Raw genomic sequence first — 15,483 nt, forward strand, 5'->3', positions numbered from 1 at the left:
TGCGAGTGGCCGGGGATGTGGGAGCAGCTAGCCGCCTGAATCGCGAGGAAATAAAGTGCAATTATCTAGTTATTACTGGCAGAGGACGCAGGAAAGGAAGAATCACACGGTTTTCTGAAGCGTTAATTTGATTTCCGTCGGAGGACCGCTCTGGCGGCACGTTCCGACCGCCGCCGCTCTTTCGTCTTAACGTAGCCTCTCATTACGGCGCTCCTCGCGCCGCTCTCGTCGCTCTCCGCGTTTGTCTCGCGGCGCGCCGTCGATCGCGCCCGACGTGGCCACGTTCGCCCGTCACCGGAGCTGCCGGCGGTTTCTATTGGCCAGGGATCGATAGAGCGGAACGTTTAAGTGCTATTGATCATTATTAGAGACGAGGACCGTATTTCAAACACGTTTTTAAAATTGCAATTGTTCTCTTGACAGGGAGAACAGTTACATAATTTTGTTTCAACATTATAAAAAAAGTAGATCAGACATATTCAAATAAAGATATGCAAATATGCAATTGGAACAAGTAATATTGACATCACCGTTCCTGCATCACCTTTTCTGCAACCAAGCTCACTCCCCTGTCAAATGGGCAGGATCATTGTAGTGTTCACTACTTTGCACAAGCATGTCTACTCATTCGTGACCCATGTAGGTGTGTCCCACTGCTGACACCAATGTCCCGTAGCAAGCGCGAGTTAGGGGTCCCCACTCTGGGGCGTCGTAGTGGGCGGAAAAGTGGGACTGAATACCCAGGGCCCAAATGTGGGGGAGGGCCCTCGAAAAGCCTGGAATGATGCGTGAGAGACATGGATCAAGAGAGGAAGGGGGCCCACAGAGACTGCTTATGTATAGGGCCCAGAATTTTGTGCTACACCCCTGTCCCCACTAGGCGATGGAGACCAGATCTGCTGGGTACCAAATATAATGACACCATGTGCCACAGTGCAGCAAAATCACCACACTGCTAAAAGCTACCTGCTAACAAAAAACAGCAAACAAGCTCAATGCTTGTAACCACTGGTGTAGACACCTGATACTATCCAACGGAGAATGCCAACCTAGGCAGTTCTGGCTAGGCTAGTTCTGCACAGGCCCAACTAAATGAATATTTCTAGTTGCACTGCTGCTTGTAACACAACTGAAAGTAACACCATTGTTTCCAGGACGAAGAACTATAGCTCAAAACCAGACTAACCTACACGCACTATTGGAGCTTAAAAGGGGGGCTTCATGTACAACCAATCTCTCGATTCCCTCCACCACCGTTCTCAGATCAGCTTAAGGAGCCCCCCACTGCAATGGTAATATGAGCGGACACTGATCCAGGGTCAGTGCATTAGGGAGGAGTCCATCCACACAGACATACCTGCAGCAGGTGCGCGCCCAGGTGCTGCTCGAACATGTCGGACGCCAGAGACTGGGAGGTCCGCCGCAACGCTGTGAAAAAAACAAAAAAAACAGTCGAGCGTTACAGACACACATGACCAACAGACAGGAGATGGATCTGGAGCTGCTTTCTGGCACGGCCAATCAGAATGTTACATTTACTAACATGCCTGGCTCAGCACAGCGATGTATGACTTCACATTATTAAGAACATAATGTGCATTCCAAAGTTTTTGGCACCCTTGATAAAGGTGGCAAAGGGCTGTATAAATTAAACAGCACAAGTAATGAGCTACTCTGTATTGTAAGCTTGCAAATGGGAAAATTATTTTAAACTAACACAATACTCAGAGAAAAAGTTTTTTAAGTAACAGTTTTATGTCCTAATTAGCGGTACCCTTGTTTCAAGTGCACCCTTTCGCAAGGACAACGCCACAGAGTCATCTGCTATATTGTTTTATGAGATTGGTGAATATATCAGGGAAGATCTTTGACTACTCCTTCAAACAGGATCTTAAAAGATCCTTCAGGCTGCACTTATGGGCTACCCTGTTCAAATCACACATTTCAGTTTCGTTTCAAGTCTGAAGATTGAGATGGTCATTGCAAAAGCAGTTATTTTGTGGTCATTTAACAATTTATTAGTTGATTTTAGGGTTGTTTGGGATCACTGTAAAAAGATCCATTTGAGTTACTGGGTGGCAATAATTCTGACATATTTTCAGGAAAAAAATCTAACTTGTTAAAAAACATTTTTCTCTGAGTATTAGTATTTAAAAATGTAACTTCCAAATTTGTCATAACATAAAACATACTGAAATTAATTATTTCATAATCAGCTTATTTCATGTGTCCTTTGCACATCTTTATCTAGGGTACCAATAATATTCAGACCAATTATTAAGAAGTGAAATTATGAACATAATACTCAGCTATTTGTTTATATTTGTTCAGGGAATAAACAAAACCTAAAACCTAACCTGGACATTTTTTTAGAAATAAATAGTAATGGATATTTTAGGTCCCAACAAGGAAAAATGTCCAGGAAAAAGAAAACATCTGGTCAGATTCAGCCTAATAATGACCACTATGTAAATCCAACTAGAGTACAACAAAAACTTAATTCAGACATGATAATTCTTCACTGAATACTAAAATTATGACTGTAATTGAGAAGTATATATATAAATTGTTCTTTTAACAGCTAATTTATTTCAAATTCTACAGTTTTCACAATGGTTTCATAATTATATGAAAGCAGCATTATTCTACCTTCATTCAAAATGATTATAACAAAAAATAAGCAGCCATTCTTTAGAAAATACTGGATAAAGTTATATCGTTTATTATCAAACTGAAAACAAGACCAGGTCGAAACCTAGTATATGGCTGGACCTGTCCGGCCGACCTATGGTGTAACTTCATAACTCGGTCGACCAATGGTGTAACTTCATCACTCACTCAGTCACTCAGTCACAGACATTTGTGTTTGTAGGGCTGGCCCAGCTGTTGTGGTCCAGCCAAAAACACACACACACACACACACACACACACACACACACACACAATGCAGCTATGGCTGATACATCAAAAGCATAGGAGATCAGGAACAGGATGTTTACATTTAAAGTCATTTTGTATTTTGTTAAACAAAATTACTGCGGCTGGAGCAACATCCACACAGCAGCACAGCTCACCCACTCAACAGAAAGGGGGAGAGAGAAAGAGAGAGAGTGAGTGAGAAAGGCAGACAGACAGCGAGAAAGAGAGAGAGAGAGAGACAGAGAGGGCTGCATGTCAGTCAAAACAGGAGAGACATACTCATGAATCCCAATTATTTTCCCTTTTTTCCAACTCGTACTGCAGCCAGTCTGGGATGTCTGAGCACAAGCATACAATCAGACCACAAAAAAACTTCTTTTTGATTCGTAATTTTACACAGAGTGTTTTTTTGAGAAAGAACATTTCCTGTGCCAACGTAGGGATCATTTTCTGGATGTCAGACAGCTCAATATTGAGCACTGCCACAGTGTGCAGATCACGGTTCGGGGTCAATTCCATTTCAATTCAGTCGATTCAGGAAATGAACTGAAATTCAATTAATTAATTGAAAAATCCCCATAGAACACTATGCAAATTTTTCAATTCATGGATTGAATTTCAATTAATTTCCAGAGTTGACTGAATTGAAATGGAACTGAAACAAACCCTGGTTCAGATACAGAAAAGCTTCTTCCACCTTTACTTTCCATCACAGAATTATGGCAGGGTTAGCCTTTCTGCTAGCATACAGTATACACCATTCCCATCCATTTCCAATTACAGAATTAAGGTAGGGATAGGCGTTCTCTCAGCATACAATATATAACATTCACATACATTTTCAATAACAGAATTACAGCAGTGTTAGCCTTTATGTTAGCATACAGTACCACTCACATCCATTTTCAATTACAGAATTAAGGCACGGTTAGCCTTTCTGTTAGCATACAATATACAACATTCACATCTATTTTCAATTACAGAATTATGACAGGGTTAGCCTTTCTGTTAGCATACAGTACACACCATTCCCATCCATTCTGAAGCACAAATGTGATAATAATAAAATTCAGGGAAAGTAAATGCAGGGACTTTCATAATTGTACAGAGCAAACAGCACTTTATGAGTGTACTGAGTATTACACAGCCTGGACAAGATCAGGTGACCACTGCTGCCACTTTTGTTAAAAAAATAAAATTATTTTAAAATAGTTTTGCACGCTTTCTGCAGCAAATCCAGGAGAGCCACAATGTCTGCTGGTCTTGGTATTTCAGCACAGAAGTGACTCATTTAAGGCACTGTTTGGCAAGAGAGTCCACACACCTTGTTTTCATGACCTAACCTGACTGCTGACTGAAATGACAGGATTCCCCTGAAAGCCTGCAGACTCTGCTGTTTAATACAGGGCAGAGCCGCGTTCGGCAGGGAGGGGGGTGCGCTCTATGCATCCTGGCCTTTTTTCGGGGTACGCGTGTAAATGCGGGGGCCCCGGCTGGGACACAAACACGGCGGACAGCTGTGCGATAAAACCCCGCTGCCATTGTGCACTGGGGTCCCCCCGGCCGACAGCGGCGGAATATTAATGAGCCCGTCCATTCAGGGGGCTGAGAGCCCGAAGGGGGGCTGCTCTGGGACCCTGACAGGGACTGGGGGGGTTGGGGGGGGGGGGGTCAGCGGCGCTGCCCCGTCCCCCTAGCAGAGCCACGTGTGGGCTGGCCCAACGGCGGGATGGGGGAGGGGGAGAGGGGCCAAACCACCCTACCCCCACCCGAATCTCTGAGAGCCCCCCTTCCCCCCCCCCGGAGGTCAGTCAGTCTGGGCCGTCCCGTCAGAACCAGCGCGGGGAACGGCGACGCCCCAGGTGCAGGAAGTTGCCACGGCAACACTGTCTGATGAACGAGCCAGCAAACACCGTGGTCAGGGTGTAAACGCTGCACGCGCTCAAACGGCGCCTGGCCCAGGGGCTTATGGGAAACGGGAGAGGGAATATGAATAAGAGCCACGGTGTGTGTGTCGTACCGTTGGCCAGGGCTCCACAGGAAGGGACTCAAGGGATAGCGGAGGTGGTGGCCGCCACAAGCTCAATATCAACCCCAATTCCTGTCCATTAGCTACTTACTGTTTCAGCCCTGCTGGTGATATCATTTTAGAAGCTGCTCAAACGCCGTCCTTTAAGTTAATTACATTGCGGCTCTGGGGTCAAATTTGGGGTTTCCTTGACATTTTGAGCGTGTTAAAAAAAAAGGAAATTACTTGATTTTTTTATGCTTCAGTTCTATATATAATTAAGTCTCAGTCCTCCCACCCCTCCCTCCCTCCCTCCCTCCGTCTCCCGCCCCCTCCCATCCAAACGCCCCCACACCCCCCACCCACCCCGCCATCCAACTGGCCGACCTTTTAACCAAGTTAGGAGGTAACTATGGAGACCAGACGTATCAGGCTCGCATGGCGAGCCTTTCTCCATAAGTTTTGTCAATTCGTTTTTCTTGTGCGAATAATAGCTTGATTACCTCGCGACTCATTTACAGGGGGAGAGATTCAACAGCTACCTCCACTCCCACCCCTCCACCCGCCTCCATCCCCCCTACACCCCTCCACCCCCCCCCCCCCCCACCCGTAAGAGTGGCTGGGGTTGAAATGGAGAGACGGGAAGAGAGCGACCCTAATCGCTGTGTCCTCTCTCTGCAATTATCCTTTCATCCTGCCATACCTCCCTGCCTCTCTCCCTCTCTCCTTCTCTCCCTCTCTCCCTTCTGCGGTCGAACATAATTTGAGTGCAATTAACGTCCCTTAAAAGCTCTCACTGATTTAAACGTGGGGAATTAGCGAGGCAGACGCCGGAGAACGTGAAGGAGAGAGACGAGAGGAGAGGAGAGGAGAGGAGGCAGCGGCAGAGAGGGTGATGGACAGAAAGAGGGAAACGGCGGGAGGAAGTAAAAGAAAGGGGGACGGACATACGGAGAGAAGACGGTTGCGCTGGGAGAGCGGGGGTAGCGGAGAGGGAGAGGAAAGGACAGGCTGGACGTTCGGACCGAACGGGTGCGGCTGAATGAGAGTCACACAACGCGGCCCCAGCCGCTCCAGAGCGTCAGCGAGTCCCATTCAAACCTGGCAACCCGACAGCCCAAACAGCCCAAACAGCGCGCCCGGTCCGCCGCAAAGCACCTGCCACACTCTCTCCACTCCCAGAAAACTGCACACAAAAACTAAACTAAACGGACACAGTTATTTGGATTCAACAGGTTTTTGAACTAAGCAGGCCAACGCCTGGATGAAACTGAGTGAGTCAGCAGTTCTGGAGTTTGGGATGGGAGTTGGTGGTATTTAGCGTTAATGCCCCCCATAGCATTGAACACCACTCACAACTTTAACCAGAGAAGAGTAGTGGTGTTGACACAGGGAATCCGTGGAAACGATCACTGTGCCCTGAAGAAGATCCTCAACAGGAACTTGCATTAGGAAATGTCCAGCAGGGGCAATGCCTGGGACAGTTATACATCTTTGTATTTTATCCTGGATCCAGTATTTTGGCCTGTGCACGCGGTGACAGAAAAATGAGAATGGCACAGAATCGATCAGGTTTCTAAGTTGTTACTTTCCACTTCCTGTGGCAATCCTACACTGGACCGCATTCGCAGCTAATTCTCCAGGATAACAGATGACTTGCCATGTTTATTTAATGTTTGAGCTGGTAGCCGTATCCTCAGTGGGCAGAAGGGGCGTGTGCTGTCACAGTCACAGCCGATGTGAACAGTGGCAGTACTGACCACAGAAAATGCATACTGCTCCAATTATGGATTAGTCTGTAAATCAATGCGCCGCGATACATTTGTGCGTTTAAATATGTTTGCCGTTGTCGTATTACAAGAGTGATCTTCTGTTGGGGATACCAGCCTCTACTGCAAGTGCAGACATCCCCTCCCGGCCCCCTGCCACACACACACACACACACACACACACACAATAAAAATGCTATGAAGTGTCTCTGTACCATTCTACTCCACCCCCCCAACCCCATACCTACCCCCCTGTGTGTCCTCTCCCCTCCCTTGGTCTCCTTTCCTCCCCCCCCTCCCTGCATGTCTTGCTCTCTCCCTCTCTCTCTCTTTTTCCCTCTCCCTCTCTCTCTCTCTCTATCTCTCACCATGTGAAGGTCATGCAATTGATTTTCCTCTGTCTATTCATTTTTCAAGACTGGCTTTCAAACGTGCAAAGCAGACAAAAGCCACACTAACCCCCCTCCCAAACCCCCCGCCACTCCAACCTAGCCACCTCCCTACCCCCTTCCATCCTTCACACTGGACCTCCACCCCCCAGCAGAGAGAAATGAGGGGGTAGTAGTGGGGAGAAGGGGGGAGGGAGGGGGGGGGGGGGTTGCAATTCCACAACAAGGCTCCCACATTCCCCAAGGGTTGCAGCAACACGGAAATTCCACCAGTGGAATCGAACCCCATTGAACCGCTAATGCGTTCAGTACAAAATTTCCTCTCCCGACATCGATGCAGATGATTAGCTTCTTGAGAACAGATACAAGGGGCGTGAGCGGGATTGTTGCACAGCGCACTGAAGATTAAGACTTTGCGTCGCGCCGGGGAAATCCAGTTCGAGAGATCCCGCGCAAAGCCGAGGCAGCGGCAAGCAGCGACGGCGACGCAATCGATTCCCGCCATCGAGAAAGACAGAAAACGCTCGCGTGAAAAATGGCCTCTAATGAGACTGAAATACTGATTTAAATGCAAATTGACACATGCTCTCATATAATCTATGGCTGCATTTTCAGGGTGCTTGTACAATTAAGGGTGTCAGCTGATCGTGCTTTTCAGCAGATTGATTTTTTTTTTTTATCATCAGCTGAGAAATCGTGCTATTAATTGGTTCCGTCTTGGCTCCATGATTCTGTATGGCTTCACTGACGTGTTAATGCAGTCATACACACGCGTATGACGGCTTACGTCAGAGTTATTAGAGCGACAGCGTGGCTGAGCATCACTGTCCAGTCAACTATTAACAGTGTGCCCTTCAGATTGCACCGCCAATGCCAAAAAAAAACACCGTTTATGTATTTAATAATCATATACTATTTAAAAAAATATGTTTTACTTCCCAATTGTTACAATATGGATTTAAAAAAAAACATTTAAACTTGAAAAACCAGACAAATCCTTGAATCGCGGACAAAAAGTCTTTGTGACCAGTCGTACGCTGTCCCCACAGTCCTGATGGAGAAGCGTTTCGCATCCGAACGGTCGGGCAGCCATCCTTACGCAGCGCGGGGGAACAGGACGGGCGCGTAGCAAACCGAGCCTGCAGCCTTCGCTCCTCTCAACACAGGACGGAGTGTAGCACAGTGGGTAAGGAACTGGGCTTGTAACCGAAAGGTCGCAGGTTCGATTCCCGGGTAGGACACTGCCGTTGTACCCTTGAGCAAGGTACTTAACCGGAATTGCTTTAGTATATATCCAGCTGTATAAATGGATACAATGTAAAAGTTGTGTAAGTCTGCTAAATGCCTGTAATGTAATGTAATGTAACACAGGCCGAGGGAACAGGCTGCGCGGGACAGGCACAAACGCATTATCTATCGAATTACAGGGAAGTGCATCACTTCAACGACGCGGCGTAGCGGCGAGCTAGCCCCGCTGGAGTGGGCGAACGCCACAGAGCCCTTTCCCGTGACGCGTCCTCACGCGCAAGGCAGCTCGTCCACCTTTCACCGTAGCCTCCGCCTTCAAACGCGCTTCCACTCACCTCACCAACCGCAGAAAGCCGTTGTTTAACAACAGACCAATGCTGTACGCACAGCTGTGCTCACTTGCAACTGTACTCGCGCACACAGGGAAGGTAATCACACAAGTTCTACTCGCTCAGTAACAAGCATGTGCTCACACAGACGTACACATGCACACATTCACTCACACACACACGAACGCACACGTGCATACACACACACATATATATATATACAAAGATACAGATACACACATGCATGCACGCATATAAACATCCATACATGTTCCCAATTCCCACACACAACACACATAATCACAAATCAACAAATCAATTTAGTTCACAGTAATTTGTTACATTAAGCCATTAAGCAAAAGCTCTTATCCACAGAAACTCTTATCCACAGTGCATTCAGTTAAAATGGGGGAGACAACATGCACGCGCGCACACACACACACACACACACACACACACACACACACACCTGCACACTTCTAGCAGGATCACAGGCTCACACGTGCACAGTCTAATCATATCTGAATTGTTTCCCTTCCATAATAATAATAGCAATTGCACAATCCTAGTGATTATGGTCCGCTCATTATGTAGTTAATTTTCATAATTACAAATCGTGCCGATAATTTTCACTCTTTACATACGCTCTCCTCAGCTTCCAGTGTCATTCAAAAACAAGCCAAGGTGAGATCCACGCAGGTATTTTTAGTCACTGCTGGTGAGTGAATCATAGGCTGATCGGTGATTGAAACAACAAGCCTATTAAAGGGGTGAATCATCACGCACGATACTGAACATCTCTCTTAGTCAGTCAAGTTTTTACAGGACTAGAAATCAGGACAGTTTTTTAACAAAAATTACCGTTCACCACTTGTGTACACAGTCTGAGCCTGTAAGGGGGGTAAAATTTCCTGTCAGGGGATGTTTTGAGGAGGGGCATGTCCAGCCACCAAAAGATTCAGCACATCTGTGAGTTACTGGTGCAGTGACCGAGTCCGAACCCAGAACTGAGTCCTGAATCACTGCCCGTGCCTGTGTTGACTTGGGCCGGTTCTGCATGGTGCGAGTGTTTCAGGGTTGGAGGGGCGATCTGCTGATCCATGCACAACAGCGCCTCCTACAGGCAACCAGGATGGTCTGCCTGCTACAACTGGGCCATGCCGCCGCCAAGGTTGAGGACTTCGCTGTGATAAAAGGGGCGGCGGCCAACTGAGGCGCTGGCCGGCCTGCGCCGCTACAAAATGGCGGAAGACGGACGCGGCCGCGGTGGGCCAAGCGCACAGCTGCGGCCGGACGCTCGATACCGTTAAACGGCGAATAAACGAGGGATGAGAAATGCGTGGTGCTGTCGAAGGCTGTCCCGCGCTCGGCTCATTAGAAGCGATGCTTCCACTGGCCCGCGTCCCACAGAAAGCCCAGCGCACTGCCAAACCGCCCCCCGCCTCCGCCAAGGGACAATGACTTCTGACTATAGAGGTCCCTTCTATGCGCCAGTAACAAAAAAGAGACAAAAAAAAGGTGTTTGCAGACAGGAAACAGCAGACATTTAAAGAGATAGAAAAGAAAGGGGGAAAACAATGATGTGATCGATGGGTGCAGCGACTGCATTGGCTGTGGTTAGAATCCGTAGCCCAGTCACACCGTGTGCGTTTTAGCCACATTCTGTACTCCCCTTGCACACTTATACACCTACAGGGACAGGTGGGTTCGGAGGCTGTACTGTGATACATAATTACTCCTGCACTGAGGGAGGATATCCTCCTCTGTCATAGCGTTCTGTATGCCACGACACAATAAAAGAAGCCTGCTGCAAATATGATCAGGCTTAAACTCAACCCATTTCGTTCAAGTTCAAAAATAACATTATTAATACCAATTTATAATGGAGAAGGCATTACTATACAGAAAGTAATGAAAGTACACGGAACATTTCTTCACCTTTTTCTGAATCAAAGTAAGACCGTAAATGTGGGGACGCGCACAAGACGGCCTACCCTTGTTGCAGTTGGGTCCTCCCTCCAGCAGGGGTCCCCATGGCGGGTCTCCCTGGCTGGCGAAGTGGCGCATGTGCAGGTAGCTGATGGTGAGGCGGATGACGGAGGCCTTGTCCAGCTGGCTGGTGATGGCGCCCGGCAGGGGCAGCATCTTGGCCAGCTCAAAGAACTCAAAGTTCTCCTTCCCGCGTCGCGACCGAGCCGCATTCCGAGACTTCTCCTTCCTCAGGTTCTGCAGGCTGGAGGAGGAAGAGGAGTGGCAGAATTATGAGAGAGAGAGAGAGAGAGAAAGAGAGCGAGAGAAGGCCTAAAAAAACAAAAGCCTGCTTGGATTAAAAGCAAAATCAATCATTAATATCAATGACCATAATCATAATATTTAAAATCACAGCCATAATAATAATATAAAACAAGAAATTATTATGATACAGTCATGGGAGGAAGGGAACAAGTTTCCATATTCGTAAATTGCGCAAAATTTCTTTGTTAAAGCTGCTCAAGTACTGACGACTGAGTTTTACAAGGTACGTCTTGAAATAACCAATCCAACATGGCCGCTGGGTGTGTTCAGCCGGACTGCTGTTTTCAGCGCGTGGGGCCACCGGAGCGATCCCATCCCCGCGATCCCCGCCGGGCGGAGCCTCTGTCTCCGCCGCCGCTCGAGGGAATCGATGAGCGTGTCAGGGAGCAGCGGGCCCAGGTAGCTCGTCACTCTGATTGGCAATCGAGCCCTTCCACGGGGGCTGAGTGCTGGAATTATGTTGTCGCGGCGACTCTACAATTTACGTCTCTTTTAGAACAAAGGAGCAGCGTTTCCCCCCGTCTGTGACAGCGGCTCTGGAGCCGGAGGCCTGAGGAGGATGAGGGAGCGGGACGGCTCCAGCGCGAGTGCGTGTGTGTGCGTGTGTGTGTGTGTGTGTGCGCATGTGTGTGCGTGCGTGTGTGCTTTGCCAACACAGCTCCTACGTGTGTACATGTACTGTATCAACACAGTTCCTGCGTGTTTGTGGGTGTGTGTGTGTGCTGTATCAACAACACAGTTCCTGTGTGTGTGTGTGTGCTGTGTCAACACAGCTCCTAAGTGTACGCACGTGTGTATGTGTGTAAGTGTGTGGTGTGTGCATGAGCTATAATATATGTATATATTATATGTGCATACTGTATATGTGTTTTGTATGTGTTATGAATACAGGGTGTGTGTGTGTGTATATGTGTTCCATATGTGTGTGTGTGAATGCAGGGCATGTGTACATGTGTGTATGTGTTTTGTATGCGTATATGAATGCAGGGCGTGTGTTCTGTATGTGTGTGTGTGAATGCAGGGCGTGTACGTGTGTATATGTGTGTTTTGTTTGTGTATATGAATACAGGGCGTGTGTGTGTGTATATGTGTTCCATATGTGTGTGTGTGTGTGTGTGTGTGAATGCAGGGCGTGTACGTGTGTGTATGTGTGTTCTGTATGTGTGTGTGTGAATGCAGGGCGTGTACGTGTGTGTATGTGTGTTTTGTTTGTGTATATGAATGCAGGGCGTGTGTATGTGTGTGTGAATGCAGGGCGTGTACGTGTGTATACGTGTGTTTTGTTTGTGTGTATGAATGCAGGGCGTGTACGTGTGTGTGTATGTGTGTTTTGTATGTGTGTGAATACAGGGCGTGTGTGTGTGTATATTACATTATAGGCATTTAGCAGACGCTCTTATCCAGAGCGACTTACACAACTTTTTACATAGCACTTTACATTGTATCCATTTATACAGCTGGATATATACTGAAGCAACGCAGGTTAAGTACCTTGCTCAAGGGTACAACGGCAGTGTCCTTACCCGGGATTCGAACCTACGACCTTTCGGTTACGAGCGCAGTTCCTTACCCACTGTGCCACACTCCGTCCGTCCTTACCCACTGTGCCACACTCCGTCCTATATATGTGTTCCATATGTGTGTGTGTGTGTGTGTGTGTGTGTGTGTGTGTGTGTGAATGCAGGGCGTGTCCGTGTGTGTATGTGTGTTCTGTATGTGTGTGTGTGAATGCAGGGCGTGTACGTGTGTGTATGTGTGTTTTGTTTGTGTATATGAATGCAGGGCGTGTGTATGTGTGTGTGAATGCAGGGCGTGTACGTGTGTATACGTGTGTTTTGTTTGTGTGTATGAATGCAGGGCGTGTACGTGTGTGTGTATGTGTGTTTTGTATGTGTGTGAATGCAGGGCGTGTGTAAGTGTGTATATGTGTGTTTTGTGTGTGTATATGAATGCAGGGTGTGTGTTTGTGTGTTTTGTATGTCTGTGTGAATGCAGGGCGTGTATGGGTGTGTGTGTGTATGTGTGTGGGTGTGTGTGAATGCAGGGCGTGTATGTGTGTGTGTATGTGTGTTTTGTATGTGTATATGAATGCAGGGCGTGTGTATGTGTGTGTGTGTGTGTGAATGCAGTGCGTGCGTATGTGTGTGTGTGTGAATTCAGGGCGTGTGTGTGTGTGTGTTTTGTATGTGTATATGAATGCAGGGCGTGCGTATGTGTGTGTGTGTTTTGTATATGTATATGAATGCAGGGCGTGTGCATGTGTGTGTGTGTGTGTGTGAATGCAGGGCGTGCGTATGTGTGTGTGTATGAATGCAGGGTGTGTGTGTGAATGCAGGGTGTGTGCGTGTGTGTGTGTGTGTGTGAATGCAGGGCGTGCGTGTGTGTGTGTGTGTGTGTGTGAATGCAGGGTGTGTGCGTGTGTGTGTGTGTGTGTGTGAATGCAGGGCGTGTGTATGTGTGTGTGTGTGAATGCAGGGCGTGTGTATGTGTGTGTGTGTGAATGCAGGGCGTGCATATGTGTGTGTGTGTGAATGCAGGGCGTGTGCGTGTGTTTCCGCCTCTCACCAGGGCAGGGTCGGTGGTTTGGCCAGCAGTCCCTGCAGGAAGTCCCACTCCACGCTGACACACTTCCCCTCGCTGACGAACGGCATGGCCGCCATCCCAGCTCTCGCTAGCCGCCGCCCCTAACGCAGGCTGTGATTGGCCGGGGCTGTGTCAAACCAAGACCTCCTGCACAGGGGGCAGAAGAGAGGGGCAGAGTCAGATGGATCAGTCCAACTCTACCTCACACTTGCATCACCTGTAGGTTTTTGTCATGCCCCCACGTGTAGCCCCCCACGCCCCAGCTCGTCCAGTTCCTGGAGGGCCTGCCAGCACCAGCTGGCTCGTTTCGCCCATGCCCCGCCCCACCCCGCCTCCTCTGTTCTGGTGACATTTAAAGGGCCGGAGTGGCCCCCAGCGCCCCAGTGTCCCGCTCCGGGCAGCCGCTGCCCTCTTTCTGGGCCTGGGTCAGCAGAACCAGCACCCTGTGTACACTATACACACTACAAATACACACGCACACACACACTTATGTACATATAAACACACACTAGAAAAACACACACGCGCTACAAACACACACACACTACAAACAAACACACACACGCACACTTGCATAAATATACACAAACACACGAACACAGACAAACGCACACACACATAAACGAACATACACACATTACAAACACATACATGCACATACACAAAAACAAACACGCACATACGTACATATACATAAACACAGACGCAGACAGACAGGCAGCACACATGCGCACGTTCTCTTTCCCATATATACACGCACATATACACATGCTGTACACAGAGCACACGCTTGCTATCTGATCATCCTGGTTTGACAGGTCACAGAGCAAATTCAAGCCCTTCTGCATGTCCTAATAAACCATGGGGATGGGAAAAGAATGATTCACACAAATACATGTGCTAATACACCATGGGGACAGGAAAAGAACGATACACACAAATACACATGTCCTAATAAACCATGGGGATGGGAAAAGAATGATACACACAAATACACGTCCTAATAAACCATGGGGATGGGAAAAGAATGATACACACAAATACACGGCCTCACAAACACGCATTTACAAACCCACTCACACACACAAGATTCCACTGCATTCATGTTTTATTGCCATCGAAAGTTGTTGCATCTCATTTTGTGGATATGCTACCACACAACATAAAAGACAACACCATTACATATAGAAACACACTCATATATAACATTACTTATTTAATTACTTGAAAGTACATTACTATATTGTATCATTATTGTATTTGTATCATTAATATCTATTCCTTCAGTACACATTGCAATGCGTTCAGTTGATGATGGTATACAAATACCTTGATACATATGCATTGAATTACATGTTGATTTTTATTGATAAATGTATGTATTTAGTGGATTAATTTATATATCAAACACATCTAACTCTCTCCCATACTGAAGTACTAGTATCTCATCATCTCTACTACAAGGCTGCATGATAATTTTGCATTTTGTAAACATTTCAGCCATTTTATGATTTTAAGTTAACAGAGAGAGTCTGAGAACACAGTCACTCACATTAACACACGCACACACACATGCACACACACGCACGCACACACACACACACACACACACACTCACTCCCCTGTGGAAGGCTTTGACCTGCCAATCCTGTCCCCATATGTGTATCTTTGTATCTAATCTGTGTCTTCTTATCTAATCTTTCCCTCGATCAGTCTGCAGTCGCTATCGCATTCGATATAGTACAGGAAATAATGGCGCTGTCTTTCACGGTAATCGTCCAATTAACTTTATAACCTTGGTTTTTTCGGTCTCACAAACGTTCCTGCATCGCACACACTTAGAAAAAAGTTAGCATCCATGCACACACACATAAAGCACACTCTGTCGACCATTAGACTAAGCTGCATTTCAGATTAGCCAGCGTGCGAGAGGATTCAATCAT

General features: G+C 47.3%; 1 protein-coding gene across 6 annotated transcripts in view; it reads right to left on the minus strand.

Moving 5' to 3' along the window:
* npas1 (neuronal PAS domain protein 1) overlaps window positions 1-15,483 on the minus strand; it is a 57,634-nt gene that overhangs the window by 15,047 nt on the left and 27,104 nt on the right. For all 6 annotated transcript variants that reach the window (XM_064301294.1, XM_064301295.1, XM_064301293.1 and 3 more), the window contains 3 exons: window positions 13,523-13,687; window positions 10,657-10,895; window positions 1,358-1,428 (listed from right to left, as the gene is read on the minus strand). In XM_064301294.1, coding sequence (XP_064157364.1) covers window positions 1,358-1,428; window positions 10,657-10,895; window positions 13,523-13,617 — 405 coding nt within the window. In that variant the 5' untranslated portion in view covers window positions 13,618-13,687. The remainder of the gene's footprint in view (window positions 1-1,357; window positions 1,429-10,656; window positions 10,896-13,522; window positions 13,688-15,483) is intronic.

The sequence above is a fragment of the Anguilla rostrata genome, chromosome 12 (assembly GCF_018555375.3).
Source record: "Anguilla rostrata isolate EN2019 chromosome 12, ASM1855537v3, whole genome shotgun sequence".
Taxonomy (NCBI): domain Eukaryota; kingdom Metazoa; phylum Chordata; class Actinopteri; order Anguilliformes; family Anguillidae; genus Anguilla; species Anguilla rostrata.